The sequence below is a fragment of the Hyaena hyaena genome, unplaced genomic scaffold (assembly GCF_003009895.1).
Source record: "Hyaena hyaena isolate Hyena2069 unplaced genomic scaffold, ASM300989v1 scaffold_380, whole genome shotgun sequence".
Taxonomy (NCBI): Eukaryota; Metazoa; Chordata; class Mammalia; order Carnivora; family Hyaenidae; genus Hyaena; species Hyaena hyaena.
The window spans coordinates 630,087-655,144 of NW_024081013.1; the positions used below are offsets into that span (position 1 = coordinate 630,087).

A 25,058-nucleotide genomic window follows, 5' to 3' on the forward strand; every position below is an offset into this window, starting at 1 on the left:
CAGGACAGGAATCCCAGAACTAGGCGAGTCCCGGTTATCATCAGGGGTTCTCACCCTCAACCCAAGGTGGCTTCTCGGCCACAAGCTCTGTTTCGATGGGACCCAGAGACGGAGCATGTGTCGGACAGGTGGGCGAGGCCACGAGAACTCTGCCTCGGGGGGGAGGGGGGTGCAGGGTCACAAGGCAGGGGTGACAGGGCCTTCGTCCCCAGCAGATGCCCCCTGGGAATTCTCTGTGCACCATGGGCTGAGCCCACTTCAGCGGGGCTGCCAGCAGAAAGGTGCACAGCACTTTGGATTTTAGTTCAAAGTTTGGCAGATGCTGAAACCTGATTTGAAAAGAGAAATCAGGAAATCTTCACGAAGAGAAATGCCTTGAGTGCAGTCGGGGAACAAATGGCAGTTGGATCTTTTGACCTTGCTGCCCCTTCTCTGCTTTAAGTCCCCTGCCCCCATGTCACATGCACACTGTACCCTCGCGTTTCCAACCTCTCACAAGTCTGACCCCAGCCACCCCTTCCTGCCTCACTCCTGGACAGCTCTCGTGACATTGGTCTTCCCACTGCACCCCAAATCGCAAACGGGGGAGCGGGTCCACCCAGGTCCCCCACCTTCCGGGCATCCAACCCCGGGTTCTTGCCTAGAACTCACGTCCTTGTGCGCATGTGTCTTGGCCACTCGGGGTCCCCTGAAGGGAAGTGGCTGACCCCATTTGGTCACTGCCTTGACTGAAGGGGCCACTCTGCCAGGTGTGAGACGTGGCCTCCCTCCCGCCGGCTGGTTGAAGGATGCTCTCTGCGTCTCCTTACACGTGTCCCAAAGTTTGCCCTCCTTCCTGGCCCTCCTGAGTTATGCGGAAACCATTTCAGGCAGTTTTCCGGCTCCTTTTCCTGTTCTGCAAGGATAGAATCTGTCACTTTTCATTTCTTTCCTTTCTTCCACTTCTTTTGGGCAAAACCTTTCACAAAAAGATACATCTTTCTTTCCCCCCAAAGCGCCTCTCGTCTTAATGCCAGAGGTATTTAAATACCCTCATAACGAACTATACAATCTAATTATGTAACGTAAAGTACCTTTACGGAAGGAATGAAACACCCCACAGCATCACTGCGTCACCGTCTGAGACATGGGGCTTTGTATTCTACAGAGCTCAGTGCCTTTCTTGCTGTTCTTCCCTGTGTCGTAATGAGGCTTGCATCTTCCAGTTTTATTGGCAGCAAACACTGGGTGACAGAGATTCTAGAAAAGCCTGAGGCCCTGTCATGATAAAGTCATTTTAGCGACTGTAACTATGCCAGGAACTTCTAATAGTTAAATTGGTTCCTGATTATGTTGCACTCGCTAAGTTCCCCTCTACTCAATTAACACGTAATTATTTAGGACTGTGCTACTTTTTATTGCTCTGCACATACTGCCTTCCACTAGGCAGCTTATTGGAAACGTCCCCTGTTGGTACCTCATGGCATCCAAGTCCCTTTTCGTGCAAGGGATGCGGTCCCAGAGGCGAGGCCTGCAGGATTTTCTCTGTGAAATGCTTGTGATTGAGAGGCTCAGATCTCCGCGGTCGCCTCCGTCTGCTGAGCCTCGCTCCACACGCCCAGCCTGTCTCCTAAACATGTGCCAAAGCGTAGAACTTGAGGGCATGTCTGCCCCTTTCTACCTAATGCTCCTTAGCATTTTACCAAGTGTCAGTGGAGATCATGGTGTTAAAATGACTTTGTGCGATGTGGTGATAGCTCTTAGTTCCCTTAAATCTCAAAGTTAAAAAACAAGGCCCTTAGGGTGCCTGAGTGGCTCAGTCGGGTAAGCATCCGACTTTGGCTCGGGACATGATCTTACGCTTCATGGGTTCAAGCCCCATGCCGGGTTCTGTGCTGGCAGCTCAGAGCCTGGAGCCTTCTCCGGATTCTGCGTCTCCCTCTCTCCCTGCTCGTGCTCTGTCTCTACTTGTCTCTCAAAAATAAATAAACGTTAAAAAAAAATTTTTTTAAACCAACAAGACCCTTAAATTTGAGGTTCAACGGAACTCAGGGACTTCACAGTGAGTGCTTTTCATTTGAAAAGCAGTGAATCTCAAAAACTTGAGCCACTTTATGAAGGTCTTCTAGCTAAATGTTTACGTGAACATGAAGAGGATAGGTAACTAGATGGGTGGGTGATTGACAGGTAGATGAGAGATGGACAGAAAGGCATTGTAAAGTTCTTGAGGCTAAACGTTTATACGGATGTGAAAAGATTGATTGGTTGATAGGGAGGGAAAAAGAGAGAGAGAGATAGGTGATAGACAATGGATAGAAAGAATAGGATTAAGACTGTAAATGGATGTATGTATGTGGGTGTGTGGACAACACTCCAGTTTATATTTGACACCATTAGGGATTACCGTGCGCCATTTTGTTTCTGTTGGGAGCTCACTGTGGTTAACCAGCCAGGTAGAAGAGAAGGAAGTCAGGAAAACTTCCTGGTTTTTTGTTTGTTTGTTTGTTTGTTTTTGGTTGTTTGCTTGTTTTAATTGTCTGAGGTTTGGGAATGAGCTCTACCTCACACTGGCCCCTAATGATTGAAAATGGGGATTGTTGTAATAGGTTTGGTACAGATGATGGCTTGGACTTCCTGGAGACAGGAATCAGTTACTAGGAAGAGTGAAATAAATAAAGCCCTTTCCTTTTATTAAAAATAAAATTTGCAGTCATTTGCTTTGAATAATTTGAATGTCTTAGAGAAAGTACATCTAGACCTTATGGCTTTTCTAATCTTTTTGAGATGACATAATTTGCCTGTGGTTCTCTCTACATTATTTATTTCTGTGTTTGGTCTTATCTTCCAAGATTTTAGGTTATAAATAAAGTCATCCAAAGATTAAAAATGATTGAAAGTAACTATTAAATATGGGCTCACACTTTTTCTTAATCATTTTGACCACGTGGGACAGCATCCATGAAAGCATTTGATTCTCACACCATTAGCTGTGTTTTTAGAAATTACTTAATCTTCCCAGCTGGGAATAGACATAACTTGCTTGGCTCACAGAGTTATGAATCTTCTCCTGAGTTCCTCAGTTTTCTGGCAGAGCAGTGTCAGTGCCAGTCTGTACTGTTTCCCACCTTCCACTGCTGGCCCCCTCTGTCCCCTGCAGCACCCTCCCCTCGTGCTCTTAGGAGCTAGGAACATGGGGAACAGCATGCGTGACTCTTTTTATGGTATCCCGTGCTTATGTATGGTAATATTGGACGTGGAGGTTGGATTCTCTCTATGCACTGGGGCAGGCTCAGGATATGTTTGTTTGCTTTTGTTTTGTTGTGTTTGACTGGTACCAGTCCTGGACACACCACTGGCTCTGAGAGATTCTTTAGTTCAGGTAGAGGCTGATGGTTCCTTAGAGCATAATACTACAGAATATTCATAGTGCCCAGGGGTCCTTTTAAATGGTTTGGGGGATCTTGATATATAAAAGACAAGGTTCCTGCCATCAAGTAACAAGGTCCAGAGGTGGAGAGGAGAATGGGGGACCAGCTCTGGAGGTAGAGAGGAGAAGGTGGAACTAGCTCTTGAGGTGGAAAAGAATGAGGGGACCAGCTCTGGAGGTAAAGGCAAGAATGATAGAACAGTCCCCAACCATAACTGCCAGGTGCCTAATAAGAAATTTGGTTAATGAAACTCAAAAGAGCTAAACTCCACAGTGGAAAATCTACTCAGAATGTAAAGACTCCACAGAGATCAGTGGCTACCAAATATCCTAGCCTGAACTTCTGGGCTACTCATCCATTGATCCATCATCTATCTATCTATTCAACCATCCATCCAACCACTCATCCACCCATCTACCCATCCAACCAACCATCCACCCACCCATCCATCCATCAATCCACCCATCCAACCACCCATCCACCCATCTGCCCTCCATCCACCCATCCGCCCTCCATCCACCCATCCGCTCTCCATCCATCTGTCCATCTATCCTCCATCCACCCATCAACCCATCCACTCATCCATCCATCCATCCATCCATCCATCCATCCACCTATTCTTCCGTCCACCCTCCATCCATCCATCCACCCATCCGTCCACCCATCCGTCCACCCTCTCATCCATCCATCCACCCATCCTCCATCCACCCATCCATCCATCCACTCATCCATCCATCCATTCATCATCCATCCATCCATCCATCCACCTATTCTTCCATCCACCCTCCATCCGTCCATCCACCCATCCGTCCACCCATCCATCCACCCTCTCATCCATCCATCCATCCATCCATCCATCCATCCATCCTCCCACCCACCCATCCATCTGTTCCTGAGACGGACACCTAGGGGACATAGCCATGCTGGGTGGTGACTTAGCATTGTAGGCACATGAATGAATAAGCAGATAGGAGTATTTGGGGACAGTCTGGAGGCCTTCCCTGTCCTTGAGCCTAGTTCTACCAGGCACTACAAACAGTCACCAGGCACTACAAAGCCAACCCATTCATACCCACCCTCCCTTTCATTGCTTCTCAGCAAAAAGGACTTGATCTTGAGCTGTGTTGAACTGGCCTGAACTCTTCATCTCAAACTAGAAAGGCGTCCAGCTGTCCAGGCATTCAGCTTAGTTTGTGATTCATTCCATATTCCTCTGTGACTGAAAGCAGATTGTTATGCAGAAGCTTCTAATGTGATTTTCTTATTTATTTTCTCTAGTTTAACATTTATTAGAAATAGTCCATGAATTATAGCAGATAAAAGATGTTCTTATGTAATAGTGAACCCCTGTTTGTTTCTTTTTGCCTTGTTAGATCATGGATTGATCCTGAGATGTACTTGGCATTGCTCAGTTTTTAATTCCCTCTAGTGTGGGCTGCGGGGTATAATTTGTGTGTGTCCTGGGTGGTGGATGGTTTCTAGAAAGTGTGTGGCCCTGGATGCACTGAGCCCGAGCAGCTCACCCTTATTGATGGTATTAATGTTGGGTTTTATTTGATCTTCCCTTGAGGTGTCCTGCTACGACTCACATTCTGTTATTTGCTTTTTGCCCTCCCTTTTTAAAAAATGTATAGTGAGCCTAAATTATAGAGTCTCTCTCAGCCCTGCACTTTCTCAGTGTCAGTTCATTAAAAAGTTTTCATTTGGCCTTCATATTATTTCAGCATGGCATATTTTTTTAAAAAAGTCATTTTGAGAAATATCTTTATTTAACCAGCTGAAATTGCTCCAGACCTTAATTAGAAGTAGCATATTGTAACTGTTTGGGTGCTATCTTGAGGCAGAATAATTACCATGTAGTAATAATGCATGTTCTAGTAAACTTGCCTTTATTGTCAGAGAGGCATGGAGAGAGGGTCTTCATTAAAGTTCAGAAGGACCCTGGGGTACCCTAGTGAACAGCTGAGTTTTGAAACTGAAGGGAAAATTAAGGGGGAAAAAATGTGTCCATGGTCATCAGCCCAAGGTTTTTGTGCTGCATGGCAATCACCCCTATAATGACAGGAAGTGGTCTTGTCCCACAGACATTCGGAGGTCTTTCTCGGGTTGCCGAGATTAATGCGGTTACAGGTCCCCAGATGCTCTCTGAACCCTGTCGCCAAGGGTCACATGGGCAGGGCAGACCACTGTCTCCTTAGGCACACGTCTTGTACTTCTGAGGGCTAACTTTGGCCCAGGAGACCCCATCCCAGGACCGGAGGGCTTATTAGGGGCGCCAGGTGTCATATATACCCAAGGTGTGTCCTAAATTTAGCGATATTCATCCTGGTCCTGTATCAATTTGTCAGGATGCCCTAAGTATTCTGCTTTTCTCAATAAATCACAAAATTCAGCCATGAGAGCTACTTTTCACATTTAACCGGGCATCTGATAGCCATGATACCTGCCACCCCTCCGGCTGATGGATGCCACTTCCCAATCTGTGCTCCCCGTTAACAGGCAAGGCTGGGATCCCTACGTCCCACCATTGGGAGTCGCTTAAAACACGATGCCTCCTTTCTGGCTCTATTTAATGTCACCAGGGAGGAATTCAGACAACTCCTGCCACACTTTTCTTCAGCACTTGAGATAGAAAACTCCAGCACAGGCCATTTGTCACACCTGTTTTGGCCCTGGATCCAACCGAGAGGTTCCTTAATGAAATGCTGTCTGCAAACCCCCTGTCTTCCAGCTGCCAGCAGTTGGAGCGCTAGAGAAGTTGCAGTGTTGAGGGTGGGGTGGAGCCCTCCCTGAAGCCCAAGGTGGAGAGGCCCTTTCTCCCTCCTCCCAGGCCACCTGGCCTCTAGTGGCTCTGAGACAGGCAGGGATGCGTTTCTCCAGGAATGCACAGCTAAAGAGATAGTCAGAGAGCACTGGTTCCTGGGACGTAACCTAGATTTCTCTTACCCTCTCTGGCTGCTTCCTGCTGTCTAAACAGAGGAAGTGTAATTAAGTTTATTATCTGTGACCTAATGCTAATTCCTCTTGCATCCCGCCTTTGTGCAAAAGGAGAAGGGTCATTTAAAAAGAAGTATCTGGACTGAGCTTTATTATTGTAAACACCCTGAAGGGCAGTAAGACAAATCTACAGGATGAACAAGCTGGTGGAAGGCTTAGTACTCGGGGGTCATTCATACCCTCCCAAATTACCTATCTCGTCATAGAAATGTCAAACTCAAGGTGTTGAAGGATGTGATGTTTTGCTCCGGGTGCTTAAAGGTGTACGTTATCGATGGATCGATGAATTAAAGTTCCTGCTATCATTCTTGTTAAATCACTTACACATCTACTACAGCTTTCTTTATTTTGTTTAAACAAGTAATTAGCTACCAAAATTAACATTTGGAACACAGGACAGATGACACTGAAATAAGCTGTACCCGACTATGTCAACCGCTCCGAGCCTGATAGATGGTGTACAACAGTGCTTTCAAACGCTTAACTGTAAAAAGCCAGCTAAGCAAAGACCAATTTAATAAAATACCATGAAGACATCGTGATTTGAGAAGAAGATTTAATTTGCACCTTTTCCTTCTTTTCTTTTTTTAAAAAAAAAAATAGGTTTTTTAGTGATACTTTTCGTTTGTTACTTTCAGATGCTGTTATTTTGGTCCATTTCTTTGATTCTGCAAGTGCTAATTTCCTTGATTAATTTGGAGAACATCTGCATATAATTCTCTGGGATTTTATTGGCACAACCTCACAGCTTTTCACAGGACTTAGAGAGTTCACTTTCCAGACTGTCTTGGGCTGTATCTAATTGAAATGCCAAGCCCTACAAAGGTGCCAGAGCGTAAGTGTGTAATTATGTAATTTTCTCTTGATCTTTCAGAGTCTTCCTGCGAGCGATTAATCAGTATGCAGATATGCTGAATAAAAAATTTCTGGATCAAGCCAACTTTGAGCTACAGGTAAGAGGAGAGGTAGACATACCCTTTGTTGGGAAATCATGCTAAAACAAATTGCTGGTCTGAGCCAATATCTTAACATTTCGAATCCTCGAACCTAATTGGTTTCCCATCCGAGGTATGGCAATGGAATTTACAAGGTGTACCGCTGGAATCCAGGGATTGAAAATTATGCCTTTGGAGTATTTGCTCAATTTCACAAGGACAGAGATGGAGCTGTTTCAGAGCAAAAGTACCGAGTCAGAGTGACACGTAGGAACTGAGCCGGGCCGCCTGCAGCTGCTGTAACTGAGGGGGCTGTCTCAGACCCGGACCGCCCCGATGTGGGGAGCGAAGGCTCAGCAAAGCTGGTTCACATCCCTGAGCCCCCCTGGCTCTGTGTTCCTCGCACTGGCCTTTACCAGGCACAGACTCTTCTGGACATGGCCTTGGCCTTGGTCAGCTGATCTATCACTTTTGGCCCTGCTTCTTCAGTGCCCACAGGGGTGGGGAGGAAGGAGGTGGTGGGAATGTGTGTGAGTGAGTGAGAAGGACTGACTTTGCCTGGCATGATTTCCCACCCATCGTCAATGCAGGCTCTCCCTCCCACTACACTCTGGATGTATCTCTGCTAATAGTGATTTTTGTACTACTTAGCTTACTAAAGTTTACTAAGAATAAAGGCATCTGGATGCCAATGGCATTAGTTTCCTGGGCAGGATAGTTCACTGAGAAGGAACCTATGCCCATATTTCTTTTATAATTGTTAAAATTTAAATGTCTATTTTATCTGCATTATAGAATGTAAGTATACAATAATAGATCCCGAACTGTATATCTAGAGGTGTTACTATTCTTTACGACTTTTAAGTTTTTATCATTTTCTCTGCTTTATTGCTTGTTTTCACATATCCTACAAGCACGGATATATTCTCACTGTAAAATATTCATGTGCTGTAAATCAGCACGTCAAGTAAAACATGCAAGACCCCTTCCCACCCTTTTCCTCTTTGCAGGGTGACTCTTCACTAATTGTGTGCCCTTCCTGATGCCTATTTATGCATTTATCCAGACCTATGTACGCTTTCTTTTGCTTTTAACGCAAATCAGATTATACTCTGTATTATTTTTTCTGTTCTGTGACATTTTGCACTGTAAATGTACCAACATTTGTGCAGGTATTTTTGCCATGATGACCTACAGAACATTCCAGTTTGTCCATGTTGCAAGCAGTGCATCTCAGTGCTGCATTGCTGTAAGACAGGCTCCCAGAAGCATAATTGCCAAGCCAAGTAGTATGAAATAGTACGAGAACGGACACTGACAAATTACCCGACTATAGCAATGTGCAGTCCCGCTAACCTTTGAGAGCAGTCGCTGTCTAAAATCACCTCCAATACCAATTTCTTTAAAATTGTTGATTCTTATTTTTGTTAGAATTTCTTTGATTGCTACTTAGGCTGAGAATACATACTAGCAGTGTGATTTCTACCAAGAACCATCCGATCCTTTCCTGTACTCATTTTCCTGTTGGGCTATTTGTCACACTTTTCTGTAAGTTGAAATTCCTAATATAGCAGTCGAATCTGTCCTTTCTTCTGTGGCTTTTGGGTTGTATGTTTTGCTTGGCAAATCTTTCTTTGCCTCAGTGTTATGAATGTAACTATTTTTTTAATTTTGTGTGGTTAGTATCTGCTAATACCTTGATCTGCTTTTTTTTTTTTTTAAATTATTTTAAACTTCCTGATGTTCGATCTACTTGGGATTTCTCTACTTAGTGCTAGGGTAAGAGTTTAACTTGACTTTTCCCATTTCATTTCATGAATAGGTTCTTCTCTCCCAGTGATTTAAAATGCCACCGTCAAAAAACATAATTGCAGGGATGCCTGGGTGGCTTAGTCAGTTAAGTGTCTGACTTTCACTTAGGTCATGATCTCGTGGTTCATGGGTTCGAGCCCCGCGTCGGGCTCTGTGCTGACTGCCAGCTCAGAGCCTGGAGCCTATTTCAGAGTCTGTATCTCCCTCTGTCTCTGACCCTCCCCTGCTCACGCTGTCTCTCTCTCTCTCTCTCCTAGAAATAAATAAAAATATTTTTTAAAAAAACCGTAATTGCAAATGTGTGTGTATCCGTTCTGTTTCCTGTGTTATTATCTACAGGTTTTATACCCAGCTATCAGAGCCAGGGCTTGCCTGTTATTGTCCTAGTGCAAAATTATCTTGGCTCTTCTTTTGTATTTCCTCTTCCATGTGAAATGCAAAATTGGCTTGTTAACCTTGCTTTTGAAACATGATGCTTTTATTTTAATTGGGGCTCTCTTGAATTTATAAAGAAAGGTAGGAAAATGTTACAGTACGGGTGGAATACTCTGCAGTAGTTCTTTTGTCCCATCCCATACAGGAATATTCAGGTCTTCTTTTTGTGTCTATCATTTGGTTTCTCCTTTTTATCCACATCAGCCTCACCCATTACTTGCTGGGTAGATTGCTGTGTATTTGAAGAGCAGCTGTTGTGAGTGTGGGCTCCTTTTTCCCAGCCCGTTCGTTATTGCTACTCTTGTTCAGTGTTTCAGGGGATGCTTCCCTCGCCCCCACATGCGCTTTGGGCTGCCAACCTAGCAACTTGCCCCTTAGTGAGTGTGAAGTACATATGGATTTCTGTTCCACGCTGAAGCCCACCCCCCTTCCCACCCCCAGGGGTAGGGCTTGAGTGCCTGGTGAGGGAGGCAGCCTTCACTGTGAGCTCCAGGCAGCTGGTGCTCTGACAAGGTGCAGTTTTATGTCCTTACATCCTCGTGATCGCTGCACGGTTCTCTCTACTGGCACTTCCTTCTCCTTCCACTCATCAGCCCGGAGGCCTGCCTGCTTCTTCCCCTTCTGCTTCCCTGTGCTCCTGCCCAGCTGCCTCTCAGGCCTGGCACTACCATACAAAGGACTCTTAACCTCACACCCCCCGATGTCGTACTGTGTATTTCCTACAAATAGGAACTTCCTCCTACACAACTACAGTAAAACTGCCTAAACCGAGAAGCTTAGCTATTGCTATCATCTAGCCCCGAGACCTCATTCAAGTTCAGACATAGAGTCACAGCCTTCGCAGGTGGGTCAACACACATGGCTGTGGTTACTTGTCACCCCTCAAATCATGCATTGTATACCATTTTTTGGTTCTTATTTTTTTGTGATTTTTAAGGTGTTTTTTGTTTTTTAAGAGAGAGAGTGCAAGCAGGAGCAAGGGGCAGCGGGAGAGAGAATCTTAAACAGTGGGGAGCTCAATGGGGAGCCCTATGTGGGACTTGATCGCATGACCCTGGCATCATGACCTGAGCCAAAACGAAGAGTCGGACGCTGAACCAACTGAGCTACCCAGGTGCCCCAAGACGTGTTTTGTTTGTTTTTTAATGTCAGTTTTAGGTTCATTGAGGGGAAGGCACAGAGATTTCCCACATACCCCTGCCTCAGACACATGCACAGCCTCCCCTATAATCAACACCCCCACCAGAGGGTACCTGTGTCCCAGTCCATGAACGCACAGCTGTAGCCGAGCCCCTGCCTGTGATTCTCAGGACGCACCCCCAAGTGGCTGTGCCTCCCACCAGTGCTCCGACAAGAGGCCATTGCCAGCAGACTGGGGTGCAGTGGGGGGCCAGGCGTGGGGGGCCTGTGAGTTCCCAAAACAAAAGGAGCAACTTGTAGGTTATTGACACTTTTAGTGTAAATGGGGCTAAAAGAGAATGTACCTTTGTGGGTGGTGACGAAGCGCCAGCGGTGAGGTTCAGGACGACCCACTAGGGACCCTCAATCTGCTTCACGTGTAACCCATGGATTTGGGCGCGTCTCTGCATCTCATCTGAGAATCAGGGGCTCAGCACTTACCTGGGCAATTCTGCAGCGATTGTGTGAGCTGCTGTGTTACTAAAGAAAATGTCAAGTTCATGAAATGCGTCAGATAAATGGAAGACCACACACTCTTAATCTCTTGTTTAAAATTCCCACTTACCTCACAGGCAACTAAAAATAGAGTCAGTATAGGTTTATATAACCCTTTGTAACGATCTTCATTTGATAGAATAAATATTATCCCTATTTCATAAATGAAAACACCAGCACCCACAAATTTCTTCTAAAGACTGTGGAAGGCCCTTCGAGCTTGGATGTGTGGTGAGAACTCTGCCCGGGCTCTTTCCCACCCGGAGCAGGTGGGATCCCTCCTCCCCCACCACAACTGTCCTCTGGCACAAGCCTGGTGGGTTGAGGAGTATGTCTGAGTCCTCCCCATTGTGCTCCAAGAATTCTTCCTTCATTTTAATGTCCCTGACCTGGTCTTAAACATTGACATGACCAGGGGGCATTAGTTCCATGACTTTAGGAATCTGCCCACAATGATGCTTTTATAACAGCACGTCTAGGTTACTGTGTTAAAGTGCACAAGGCCTCCACTGTGCGGAGCTTTAGACCAAAGTCATTTCATGGTGAATTGTCTGTTCAGCCACAGAGTCTGTTAGTCTTTGAAATATAAAATGTTGGATGTTTTTACATCTCTTTAGTTTTCTAGTGTTTACATTTTTAGTATCTGAAAAAGTAGTAAATTATAGAAATCTATATATTTTTTTAATATTTATTTTTGAGAGAGAGAGAGAGAGCATGTGCATGCATGCATGTGAGCTAGTTGGGGTAGGGCAGAGAGAGGGAGACAGACTCTGAAGCAGGCACCAGGCTCTGAGCTGTCAGCACAGAGCCTGACCTGAGGCAAAATCTATATGCTATTAAGTAAGGGGCTCCATAGTGCATACCAGTAGGAGACAACATTATTGTGTTCTTACTGTATACAGGGCACTACCCAAAAGCTCCACTCTTATATATTCCTTTCATCCTCTGACAGCTCCGAGATGAATGCTACTCAAATTCCCACTTTACCTCTCAGGAAGCTGAGGCACCAAGAGGGTAGGTTAGTTGCCAGGGGAAGTGGTAGAGCTGGGATTTGAGCACGTGCACTGTGACCTCAACGCCCACGCCCAGCTCGGAACCACACCATGGGTGACTGGTTAGCCAAGTGTATATGTGACCGCGGGTTTATGAACATTTGAGAGGTGGGGGGGGGGGAGGGCAGTGAGGGATATCTCAGAGGGTTATTAAACTGTTCTGCACTGGGGCACCTGGGGGTCTCAGTCGTTTAAGCGTCAGACTTCAGCTCAGGTCGTAATCTCTCAGTTCGTGGGTTCGAGCCCCGCTTCAGGCTCTCTGTTGACAGCTAGCTCAGAGCCTGGAGCCTGCTTCAGATTCTGTGTCTCCCTCTCTCTCTGACCCTCCCCTGCTCACGCTGTCTCTCTCTCTCTCTGAAATAAATAAAACATTAAAAAATTTTTAAACTGTTCAGCACCTCAGCGTCTCTGCCTTTTTGGTTTTCAGCTTTGGAACAACTACTTTCACCTGGCTGTCGCTTTCCTCACTCAAGAGTCCTTGCAACTGGAGAATTTTTCGAGCGCAAAAAGAGCCAAAATCCTTAACAAGTAAGTCTGCGTCCGGCCCGAGATCACAGGCAGGAGCCTGCCTAATTTCCGCATAGTCTCTAAGCCAACTTGGTATGCAAATTGAGCTGTAATCATGGTATAATGAAAGGGTGGTTACAAATCATGAATCCGGTATTGCCTTTTCTAACCCGTGAATCAAGATCTAAAATTGCAGGTTCCTCCTGGTGAGTTCAGAGTCGGTGCCGCTCAGCAGCACCAGCACCGTGCGGAATGCGAATTTCGGGAGGGGACTGCTTTTGCCGCGCACCGCACTCACTGGTGTCAATGCGCACGTGGTTTCCTCTCTTGCCTGATTTTGCAGTGCTCCTCCGCACAAGGAAGCTTCTGGTGCAAGCTTTTGGCACAGTTGAGATTGTTGAAGAACTCCTTTGGGGCAAGAGCTGCCCTGGTTGCCTTCTTTGCAAGAGGTTCCCCCTCTCGCGCTCCAGGTGGGAGACCCTAAGGGCTGAACTAGCCCTTGGATCATCCTAACAGACCCCCTGGGAGCCCCGTGTTCCTGCCTGGGTCCTTGCATCCTGCATGGCTCCTGGTCCAGGACAAAGAAAAGAGCGCTCGCATGCCTTCTTTCCAAGCTTTTGGTGCCCCAAGGGTCTTGCCTCCTCTCTTTCTGCCTCAGTTTCACTGACTTCTCTCTTCTCTGGAGCCCCTTTCATAAGGGCTCCGGAGAAGAGTTCTCCAATCGCTCCCATGTCTTGTGTCACCCGTTTCTGTGAGCCGCGGCATAATCCCTCTGTTCCAAGGCTCTGCCAAGCCCGTGCCCCTCCCTGATGTTAGCGATTCCAGAGGGAATCTGAGAAGGTGAGATGGCAGCTCAGCGCTCCTCATGTTCTGTGAGCGTGTATCTCACATGCGGGCCACATCCAAGTCACATCATCCCTGGGGAGTAAGAATTCTATCAGCGAATATGTATGTACTGAGCGTGGACGATGTGCCAGTGATGCGCTGAGCATTCCGTGTGCGTTTTTCACATATAATCATTAAAACCAAAACGAAACCCTTCATCGGGTCCTCTTAGCACCCTCACTTTGCAGATGAGGAAGGTGAAGCCAGTGTCACACACCTGGTCATTCCGACCCAGGCAGCTCAGAGCCCAGGACATTTGCCTGCGCTGCTCTTAGGACCTTCTATGCTTTTCCTTGTGCCGTCTACAGAAAGGTCGGCTCTCGGCTGGCCATCTTTCCTTCAGGCATCCTCAGTTGGCTGACTCGTCTGTTGGCCATTGACGTAGACAAGCGTCCGTTGTTCAGAAAAGAGGAAGGCCCCAGAAGGTGTAGGGCAAGCAGGTGCCTGCCGGGGCTGCTGGGAAGGCCTGTTAGCAGCAGAGTCTGCGCACTGGGAGCCAGCATGGGGTGAGACCACTAGGCATGGCTCAAGGGACAGACTTCAGGTGATGCCTTCTGGGGACTGGCTCAAGATGGAAGCTTCCGTTCTACCACATTAACATCATCCCAGGGCTCCGATGAAATCACGGCTGGCGACTGGTGGCCATGGCTCTCCTGTTGTTTAAATGCTCTCCTGGTGGAATGGTCTGCAGTAGCTGCAGAAACACCTGGCCCAGTCCAAGCCCCGCATGATGCCCTCACAGCCAGCCCCGGACACCTGGGACTCCTTGCTCTCCAGTCCTATGGAAGGAAAGCGGGCCCACAGCAGGTGGCTTCACCTGCTCGAGTATGCATGGGGCTCACTGCGTGGGGAGCCTGGAATCCACACCCCACTCCGGCCGACAGCAGAACCCATTCTTTGCCACACACGCAGCGTGGCCAACCCTTTAGGATGCCTGCAAGAGAAAGAGGGAATTGAACCCAGAAATCTGGCTTAAAAGACCTGGCATCTCCTTTTAGCATGAAACAACGGGTCCTGTGCACTCTTCGGACCAGAGCAGGGTGGCTCCACCCCGGGCCCTCTTCTGGCATGTGGACGTTAACAGTCTGAGCTAAAGCAACATCAATAAATGCATTAACCACGCAGGGCCTTGGCCACCAAAGAAAAGTTTGCTTCCCACATAGCTGTGTGCCTTTGGAGGCTTCAAAGCCAAGGAAAATTAAACACGGCCAGCTGGTGTCTCCCCTTCCAGGGCCGACAGGGCCTCTGAAATGAGTTTGCTCTTTCTCATAACCATGGCGATAAGAGACTCCGGATTTTCCCTTTGAAATTTTTTTCATGGGCTCCCCGAGGGAAAAACTCCCAAGCATTTTTAATACTTGTCTTTGCAAGACTCTGGCAGGACTTCCTCAGTCCCTGTGCAGCCTGAGGGGCCCTGTCCCAGGGGCCTAGGCTCAGCGTGTGGCTGTAATGGGCCACCAAGGACAGCTGTTCTCTGGGCCTGAGACCCTCATGGCCCGTGAGGCTGTGTGGCTCAGACCCGTCTAGGCTCACCCATGTTTGTTATATTCTTCATGCCTCTTTCTGTACCTTAAACACTTTATAATGTAACTGCAGTTTTATCACTAAGTACTGAAATCCACATAAGAGATATTTAAAGTCATTCTACCCAGATGCTTACATTTTCCCAGGACCTAGAACTGTTTGAATCTGCTTAAAATTGTGCTAGTGCAGAGGGATTGAGAACCTGCTCTGCGCTCAGGGCCCTGGTGCTGGGGGCCACAGGGGCCCGGGGTAGCCTGGACATGGACATGTTGGAGCCCACATGGGGAACCCAAAGGCCTCGGGCAGGAGGGGACCCCAGGCTGGGTGGGGAAGGAGCAGCGAAATTACCAGGTTGGCTGACCGAGCCGCGGGTCGATGAACAGCCATTCCCATCCGGGTCATCAGGTCCCAAAGGGCTCGGCTTGATCAACAGCAAAGACATGCTCTAGGCTATTGAAGCAAAGGTGAGTGGCCAGGCCTGGAGGGCTTGGGGGAGAGCATGGGGCCCAGTGATGTGGAAATTGACCCCACGGGTCTGAGCACAGGGCTGGGTGCTGATGCAGAGCACACTGCAGTATAATGCACAAGGCTGTCTTTTTCTAGAAAGAAAGCCCACGAGCTCTGAAGGTGGAGTGATGCTACTTAGTAGCCTCAGGCCGCCTCCACTGGGGCCTGTCTTCTGCTCTAGGGTTTCTGAATCCAACCAGACGCATCTGAGTGAGGGCTTCGCTGTGGAGCCCCCTCCCCCAGCACCTGTACACCCCTGCCTACCCTTCTCTCCCCTCCCTTCCCCCCACCATGCCTGCAGCCACTCTTTTTTGCCTGGTTCACTGCATTGTGGCCCAAAACAATAGAAAATCCCAGTGTCCAAAGAGCTGCCTGTTCATTTCTGCTTGTTAAGCTCTCCATCCTCCTGATGACCGAGGTTGGGGAGATAATTAAGATATTCATTCCAGAGACATTCCCCAAAGTGCATGGGGGTAACATAAAATAATGGGCTGTACCACACAGAGAACTGATTATGTCAAGCCCAAATTGAGTATAAGATCTTCCAATGGACCACAGAATAAATAACTGCCAGGAACCAAAGTGTATAATAAGAAAATGTAGCTGACTCAGACTTCAGACGTCCCTGGTGCCAGCGACACCCCACAAAGGACAGAGATGTTGTTGGCATGCAAAACCTGACCCTCATTTGTCCCTCGCCCGCCCCCCCCCCCAATCTTTAACATTATTGGGACTCCGGAAATATGAGTCAGATGTAAAAGAGTTGACTTTTGATTAGCAGCCAGCTTGACCGTTTTAGTATGCAGGACACGCGTGTCCTGGCGTGTGACGTGAGCCGTGACTGCAGGCAGGCTCCTGCGCTCAGGGCCAGACTTCGTCCTGGAAGAGAAAGGGGGTTCGGGAACTGGGTGTCCAGCATTTCTGAGCATAAAATGCTCACTTAAAAATTTTAGCCCTGGGGCACCTGGATGGCTCAGTCGGTTAAGCGTCCGGCTTCGGCTCAGGTCATGATCTCACGGTTCGTGGGTTCAAGCCCCACGTCGGGCTCTGTGCTGACAGCTCAGAGCCTGGAGCTGCTTCATATTCTGTGTCTCCCTCTCTCTCTGACCCTCCCCTGCTCACAGTGTCTCTCTCTCTCTCTCTTTCAGAAATAAATAAAACATAAAAAAATTTTTAAAAAGTTAGCCCTAGAGAGTAACTTTTGAAGGCCAGCCTCGGGCCGGTGCATTTGAACGTGTTATGCAGAGACCACCTGCCGTGACGGCCTTCTCCCCAGTTGTTCTCGTTGCTGTTTCTCATCTTTATTTACTTACTTCTATTTATTTTTTACGAAGAGATCTGCCCTCAGCCCATCGCACCTCTGAGAGGTCAGGTTCACGACCGGAGTGAAACACCCCATAAACAAATACCTCCACGCCGGGCCCTGAGATGTGCATGTGAGAAGTCAAAGTGCAGTTGTTGCTCTTAGGGAAACCGGAAGGAAATAAAGCTGTGATGTGGCCTAATCCGAAGCCGTGTTTGCGCTCCAGATTGTGACAGGACATAGTTCAGAGGAAGCGTAACCTGTGTCTGTGCTCATTTTGTGAGACTCTCCGACTCTTCAGAAAAATTCGCTGTGAACCGCGAGCTAGCCGGGGGCGCAGGGAGACAGACGTGACAAGTCCCTGTGGCAGGGGGCACGTGTCCCCACGCACAAGTGACGCTCTGCTCCGTTGAACACGGTAGAACTCGCGTGGCACCAGACACCGTGGCACATCCGAGCCGTGTGTGTCATGAGCTTTATTCCCTTGGTCACTGCTGGGGTCCCACCTCCTCTCGCCTCCCCCAGGGATTCATGGTTGAAATGTCTCACTTCAGTCATCATCTCCCTCCAGCGGCCTCCGCGTGTGTCTCATTCCTCAGCCTCCACCCATCTGTCTCTTTCCTGTATTCTCAGAACTCCGTGTCGATCTTCCTCCTCCTTTTTGGCCTCTCTGTTCTTGTCAGGCCCATAGTCCTCCACCGGACCGTTCACTGCGTGGCTGGGCTCTCAAGCCTGGGTCTTGGACTTCTTACTCCCCTCTCCCTCCTCCGGGAGGCCGTTTTTCAGCTGTGCGTCTCACCCCTTCCTCGGGCCCGGATGGCAGCCTAATGGTCATCGCACTCATTTCCGGCAAACATCTGCCCTAACGGTTAACACACTGGGCGGCTTGAAAGCCACTTTATTGTCCCGCGTTCAGGAGGCCAGGAATCCATATTGGGGTGTGGGCAGACTTGGTTCATTCCGGAAGCTCAGACGGAGAGCATGTTTGGTGCCTCTCTCGCGCCTGGTGTCTGTCCCTGGTCCCTGGCGCTCCTTGGCCTTGGCTGCACCCTTCCAGACTCAGCCTCCGTCTTCACCAGGTCGCCTTCCCCCGTCTCCAAATCTCCCTCCCCGGTAAGGACACCTGTCCTTGGACCTAACCCCCCTCTGGCCCCTGCAATCTAGAATGACGTCGTCTTGACATGATGACCCCTGCAAAGACCAAATAAGGTCACATTCACAGGTTCTGGGGGTTAGGACCTCCACACATTTTTATGGAGGACACCACTCAACCCACAGCAGTCAGGCTGTGGAGACCGTACTTCCTGGCGACCATAGTTCCTGGGGACCATATTTCCTGGGGGCCATACTTCCTGGGGACCATACTTCCTGGGGACCATACTTCCTGGAGACCATGCTTCCTGGGGACCATGAGGGTAGTAAGGTTACTACTTCATAAAACACTTGTATGCATATATTTATGTGCGTGTTGGTTAGTGAAGTAAAATCTATTTCTTATTTCAAAAACATTTTGAAACTTAAACTTTATTTTTCTATAATTATTTTTTAATTTTTTAAATGTTTTATTTATTTTTGAGAGAGAGAGAGAGAGAGACAGCATGAGCAGGGGAGGGTCAGAGAAAGAGGGAGACACAGATCCAAAGCAGGCTCCAGGCTCTGAGCTGTCAGCACAGAGCCCAATGCGGGGCTCGAACCCACCAACCATGAGATCATGACCTGAGCTGAAGTCGGATGCTTAACCGACTGAGCCACCCAGGTGCCCCTATTTACTTTTGAGAGAGAGACAAAACACGAGGGGAGACACAGAATCTGAAGCAGCCTCCAGGCTCTGAGCTGTCAGACAGAACCCGACGTGGGGCTTGAACTCACAAACAGCGAGATCATGACCTGAGTCGAAGTTGGACGCTCAACGGACTGAGCCACTCAGGTGCCCATTTTATAATTTTTTTAAGGTTTATTTATTTACTTTGAGAGAGACAGAGACAGCATGAGTGGAGGAGGGGCAGAGAGAGAGGGAGAGAGACATACCCAAGCAGGCTCTGCGTCGTCAGTACAGAGCCCGATGTGGAGCTCGAACTCATAAAGCCATTGAGATCATGACCTGAGCAGAGAAACCAAAAGTCAGACACTTAACTGACTGAGCCACTCAGGTGCCCCTGAAACTTAAACTTTAAAAACCCGTCTGTAGGGGGCTGGGTGGCTCAGTCGGTTAAGCTTCCAACTTTTGCTCAGGTCATGATCTCATGGTTTGTGAGTTTGAGCCCCGCATTGGGCTTTATGCTGACTGTGCAGAGCCTGCTTGGGATTCTCTTTGTTTGTCTCCCTCTCTCTCTGCCCCTCCCCCACTCTCTCTCTGTCTCAAAATAAATGAACTTTAAAAAGTTGCTCCTGTGGCCTTTGGTAGGACTGCATCCCCCTTGCTCTCTTGAGGGGAAGGAGCAGACTCCCTGTCCTCCAGCCACGTTTCCTATTTGCTCAATATACTCACCTATCCCGCTCTGCCACAGGGCATTTGCACCTGCTAATATGTCTGCTTGGAATGCTCTTCCTTCCCCTCTACCTGGATGACATCTTTCCTTTTTCATATCTGAGGGTAAATATCTGTGGACTTTGTTCTCCATATAATGTTAATACTCTCATATTAGCTCTGTGTCTGGCCTCTAGTAAGTATTCGGTAATTAATGAGTCAATGAGTAATGCTCCCTGAATGAATCAATCTAAAGCTGTTGTAACCATGAGGGGGCTGCTGTGATGAGGCCTAGTCAGAGCTTTTAAAGGAAGCACCTGGCTTGGCTTGAGTACTTGCTAGGACACATGAGGGCATTATCTCATTAAAAATTCCTGGCAGGTGAACATCGTACATCATTATCCCAGTACTACAGAAGAGGAGACTGAGGGTCAGAGTGGCCAGGCGACTTGCCCAGTGTGCTTCGATTTGGGCTCAGGACAGCCTCATGCCCAAGGCAAGGCTGTCTGTGGTGGACGGTGGGTTTTCTGTTCCTTGGGGTGAAGACTGGAAACCAGATACTGAGTTAAGGCCTCAGAGATCAGATTCCTGCTATTTTAGGTCAGAGAAATAGGCCTGGTGGGGGGCTCCTATGTCTACCTGGGCTGTGGGAAGATTGCCTCCTGGGGGCCCCGTGGGCAGGGTGGAGGTGCCCCCTTACCTGTGGGTGGGCACCGGCGGCCGGCAGGGGTGGGCAGTGCCAGGCGACCCCAGCTCCGCGCTGCTGTCCGGCTCGTCGGCTCCTCACCAGGAACCTTTGCTTCCTCGGTGGAAGGAGGGCCGCAGCGTTGTGTCTGCTCACCCCGGAGTCTTGCTGCCAGAGTCCACCGAGACCAGGTCACTTGTGTCACAGGGATGTGACACAGCGCCACACTGTGCGGCCAGGGACGCCCGCGCTTGTGGGACCTGGAGATACATGCTGCGGGGCGGGCATGGCTGTGGGGTCTGAAGACTCAGGGTCCCTTTCTTCCCTCCTTGCCTGTGACTCGGCCGAGCCCTTCCGGCTCCCCCTCTGGGACTGGATTCGTCCCCTCATGTGTAAGTTGTTCGAGATGAACTTGGTTCTGACCTACAGGGCCGCCACCAGCCCGGGAGTCAGGTAATGAGCACTGGCCCCGAGGCCCTGGGGGACCGCTCCCTCCTCCTCCTCGGGAGGAAGGAGGGCTGCGCGGGTCCCTCGGAGTTCCGGCGACAGCTGCCAGCCCCCTGGGGCGTTACATGAGCCGAATGGAGTCATCACAGCTGCCTTCTTATCGAAAGTAAAGGAAAGCTCAGTCTCCCTGCAAGAGAGAGGCCGTCTTGACCTTCACCTTGTAGGTCTGGGCTCCTCTGGTTACCTTTGTCGTGGCCCTGAGCACCTGTATCTTACCTGAGCGTGCCAGCGCTGTTTTAGACCATTTATACGACAGGCCGGACTCTGGCCCGGGATGTTTGGCGCTCCTCCCGCCCTCAGTTCTGTGAAGCCATGTAGGGCTCCACGTACAAGACCGGAAACTGCGCAGGAGGCAGCCAGGAGCGTCTCCCCCCGTCGGCACCGTAAGGAGAGGTGATGCGCGGGAGAGGAGGCAGGAGCGCCCAGGCTCCCGCTCCCCGAGGCCTCCTGGCACCCAGGCGGCAGCCCCAGCTCCGGAGAAATGGCAGACTCCACGAGGCTTCGGGTCACTCCTGAATGGCCCCAGCCGCCTGGCGTTTCAGCCTTTGCTGTTGTGTGAGAGCTGGTACCCCGGGATGCGAGGGAGTCCCCTGGCTGTTAGGAGAGTATTTAAAGCTGGAGTCAGGCAGCCGGTGGCAGGCCAGCCGCGGTGACCAGCTCTCACCACCTCTGGGGGCTCTGAACTCGCGCCGGCGGGCCCTGGGGGGGGGGTCCTCTCTGTCCCCCGGGGTCCTGCCTGCAATGCCAAGCCGCCTGCCTCGCCAGATGCCCGCTGTCCTGAGAGGCAAGCATCTACCCACACGGCAAGAAGCTCGCAGGCTCTGGAGGAGCTTTACGCTCCGCTGTGCTTTCCCCCTGGAAATGCCAGGAGGGTGCCAGCGTCCCGCATCCTCTCCGGGTCTGGGCCGCAGCGGCCGCCAGGGCCCTTTGTCCCTTGTGCAGGAGCAAGATGGGGATCGGGAGCTGGGTCTACAGGCCCGGACGGGGCGCACCACTAACCGGGGCTTAGACCCTACACACCTTCGGCGATTTGGGGCGCCAGGTGGCCATCGAAAGATGCTCTCTGGTTACCGACGGACTCGGTCCGTATCTTTGCTGACAGCGGGTGGGCCTCTCCTCACTGCAGCAGTGGTGACAGATGCGTTCCCTGGTCAAGACCCCTGCTGCCCCCACTCACCGAATTCACCCACATCAGCACACACCCGGTTGTCAGGCTGGGCTGGAAGGTAATTCATTGACATCAGAAGACATGCTTGTCCTCGCAGCAAGGGGCTGACGTCCCCGCTCAGTCCCTCTGCCTGTACAGTGGGCCATGGTGCCCAGACAAGCGCTGTGCCCTTGGGTTGACTTCTGTGAAGGGGCCTCCAGGCAGGCTTCCCTGGTTGAGAGTCTGAGCCTGCAGCCCTCTCCTGCCGGGAAGTGACAGATGGGTGCTTAGGGCACCGGAGACTTCTAGAAGGTGGCAGTCCACTACAGTTGTTGATTTACCGGGAAGATCTCTGCCTCTGGAGCCACAGCCAGGTCATCTGTAAACACAGCTTTCCTTTCCGCGTCAGCTGACGTGAGGATGGACAGAGTGGCTCGCTGACCCAGCTGCCAACCTGTAGTGCTCGACGATCATTTTGCAAATTCCTATTTTTAATAGGAATTTGAGGGTTTTCCCCCCTGAGGCAATAAGGGAAAAAATCAAATTGCTCACAAACTAATAAATCTTCTGAAGCCTCACATTCTGTGTTCTCATGAAACACACACCTCTTCTGCTGACCCGGTAGAAGGAAAATTACCATTTATTTTCCCTGATAAAAACAGGGTAATGTTTGTTGGCATCTTTTGGTGCCAAGCCCTTCCGAAGAGATATTTGGGAGAGGCCTTCCCTGCTCTGGTCGTCCACTCCAGGGCTTAATTTTAACACGTGTAAGGTGCTTTGGGGAGCAGGGTTGGAGGGTGCCCTTCGGTGGATCCTCGGAAAACAAGCTCCCCCTCAGGGCAGGGAGCCAGGTCCTCCTCTCGCCAGGAGAGATTGAAGAAAGGAAGGTGCTGGCATGACTCCCCACCACTTCACCCCATGCTCCCATGGGGGTGGAGGGAACGTTCTAGAACCTGAGATGATGAGACAGGGAGACTCCCTCGGCTGGGTCCTTCCTCCTTCAGTTCCCTTGGGTGTCTCAGTCTCTGTCTGTCTCAGCGATGGGAGACTTCCGTTGCCCTTAGAAATAATCTAAGTCTGATTTCCAAATGCTCTGAAGGGTGACTCAGCGTTTTCCCTGTCCTCGGTTCTCAGGTATGGAGACATGAGGAGGCAGATTGGCTTCGAAATCAGAGACATGTGGTACAACCTTGGTGAGTAGCGGAGCTTTCCGGACATCGCGGTGACGGTCCTGAGTGTGTGGTGGGTGATGACGTTGGCCCCGGCTGTCAGTCCTCAGGCATCTAAAACATCCAAATCGTTTCTCTTCCTCAGAGGGCAATTGCTACCTTTGCAATAACTGTTTCCTGTAAAGAAGAGATGGGAAGAAAATCTGATGGGGGCGGGGCGAATAGAAACATCCGTGGAGTGCCCTCTTAGGCCAGGCGAACACAGCTCTGCTTTGAAACCGCGTCCCAGCCTCGCTCGCATTCCCTCCCTTCCTCAGGCATCGAGCCATGCAGCTCACCTTCTTGTCCCACGTGCCACTGCTTGTAGTATTCAGTTTAATATGTTCTACCCTCACCTCAAAAGGGTTTTTTTGCCTACTCAGAACTGGACCCTGTATGTAGGTAAGCTGCCACCAGGTGGTGTTAGCATATCATGCTTGCGCACTGAAAATACTAGGGGATTCCGTGTGTTTAAGACGAGACATTAATGTAAGTATTTGTCACTACAAACTTCCCTCTTACTACTGCTTTTGCTGCATCTCAGAAGTCTTGGGATATTTTGTTGTCATTTTCATTTGCTTCAAGATATTTTCTGACTTCCCATTTTATGCCTTCTTTGACCCATCCTTTTGTTCAGCAGCAGGCTCTTTAATTTCTACACTTTGTGAATTTTCTAATTTTTCTTTTGTTACTGATTCCCGATTTCTTTCCATTGCAGCTGGAAAAGATACTTGGTACGGTTTGTCTCCTTAAATTTTGTTGTTATTGTTTTAAAGTTTATTTATTTTGAGAGATAGAGAGACAGAGCACATGAGTGGAGGGGGCGGGAAAGAGAGGGAAAGAGAGAGAATCCCAAGCTAGCTCCACGCTGCTAGCACAGAGTCCAGTGTGGGGTTTGAACCCAGAAACTATGAGATCGTGACATGAGCCAGACTGAGCCACCTGGGCACTCCTCCATAAATTTGTTAAGAATTGTTTTATGACCTAAGATGTGATACATCCTGAGGAAAGTTCCATGTGCCCTTGAGAAGAATGTTATTCTGCTGCTCCTAAGTGGAATGTTCTGTGTGTCTGTTACATCCATTGGGTGTATAGTGTTGGCTTCACTAGTAAATATAACCCAACTGAACACCTCAAGGAACTAGAGAAAGAACAAAGCCTAAGGTCAGCAGAAGGAGGAAAACAATAAAGATGAGAGCAGAAATAAATGAAATAAAGAAGAGAAAAATAGTCGAAAAATTCAACACAACTAGAGTTCTTTTTTTTTTTTAAAGATAAACAAAATTGACCAACCTCTAGCCAGATGAACTAGGAAAAAAGGAGAGAAGACTTAAGCAAATAAAACTGGAGGTGAAATAAAACCATTAAAACTGATACCATAGAAATTAAAAGGATCAAAAGAGACTCCTGTGAGTCATTATATACCAACAAATTGGACAGCCTAGAAGAAATGATAAATTCCTAGAAACGTAAAGCCTACCAAGACTGCATTATAAAGATATAGAAAAATTGAACAGACAAATGACAGGTAATCTGCAATCAAAAACTTCCCAGAACAAAAAACCTACAGCAAGATAGCTTCACTGGTGAATTCTGTACAACATTTAAAGAAGAATTAATGCCAATCCTTCCCAGACTCTTCCAAAACATCGAAGGGAAGGGAACACTTCCAACCTCATCTTAGGATGCGAGCTCTACCCTGGTACCAAAGCCAGATAAAGACACTACAAGAAAACTGTAGGCGACTATCTCTGATGTGAACGTAGATGTAAAAATCCTCAAGAAAATACTAGCAAACTAAGTCAGCAGTGCTTTAATAGGATCATAACTCATGATCAAATGGGATTTAACCCTGGGATGCAAGGATGGTTCAACATACACAAATTAACACAAGTGATACATGACATTAACAGACTGAAGTATAAAAGTCATGTGATTTTTCAATAGATACAGAAAAAGCATTTGATGAAATTTAACACCTTTTTGTGTTAAAAACTCAACACACT

The 25,058-nt window shown here is 48.8% G+C and overlaps 1 protein-coding gene across 2 annotated transcripts in view; it reads left to right on the plus strand.

Moving 5' to 3' along the window:
- Nucleotides 1-25,058, plus strand: part of DOCK1 (dedicator of cytokinesis 1) — a 513,605-nt gene that overhangs the window by 400,064 nt on the left and 88,483 nt on the right. For both annotated transcript variants that reach the window (XM_039250757.1, XM_039250758.1), the window contains exons 30-32: nt 7,279-7,357; nt 12,740-12,840; nt 22,979-23,037. In XM_039250757.1, the coding sequence (XP_039106688.1) occupies nt 7,279-7,357; nt 12,740-12,840; nt 22,979-23,037 (239 nt within the window). The remainder of the gene's footprint in view (nt 1-7,278; nt 7,358-12,739; nt 12,841-22,978; nt 23,038-25,058) is intronic.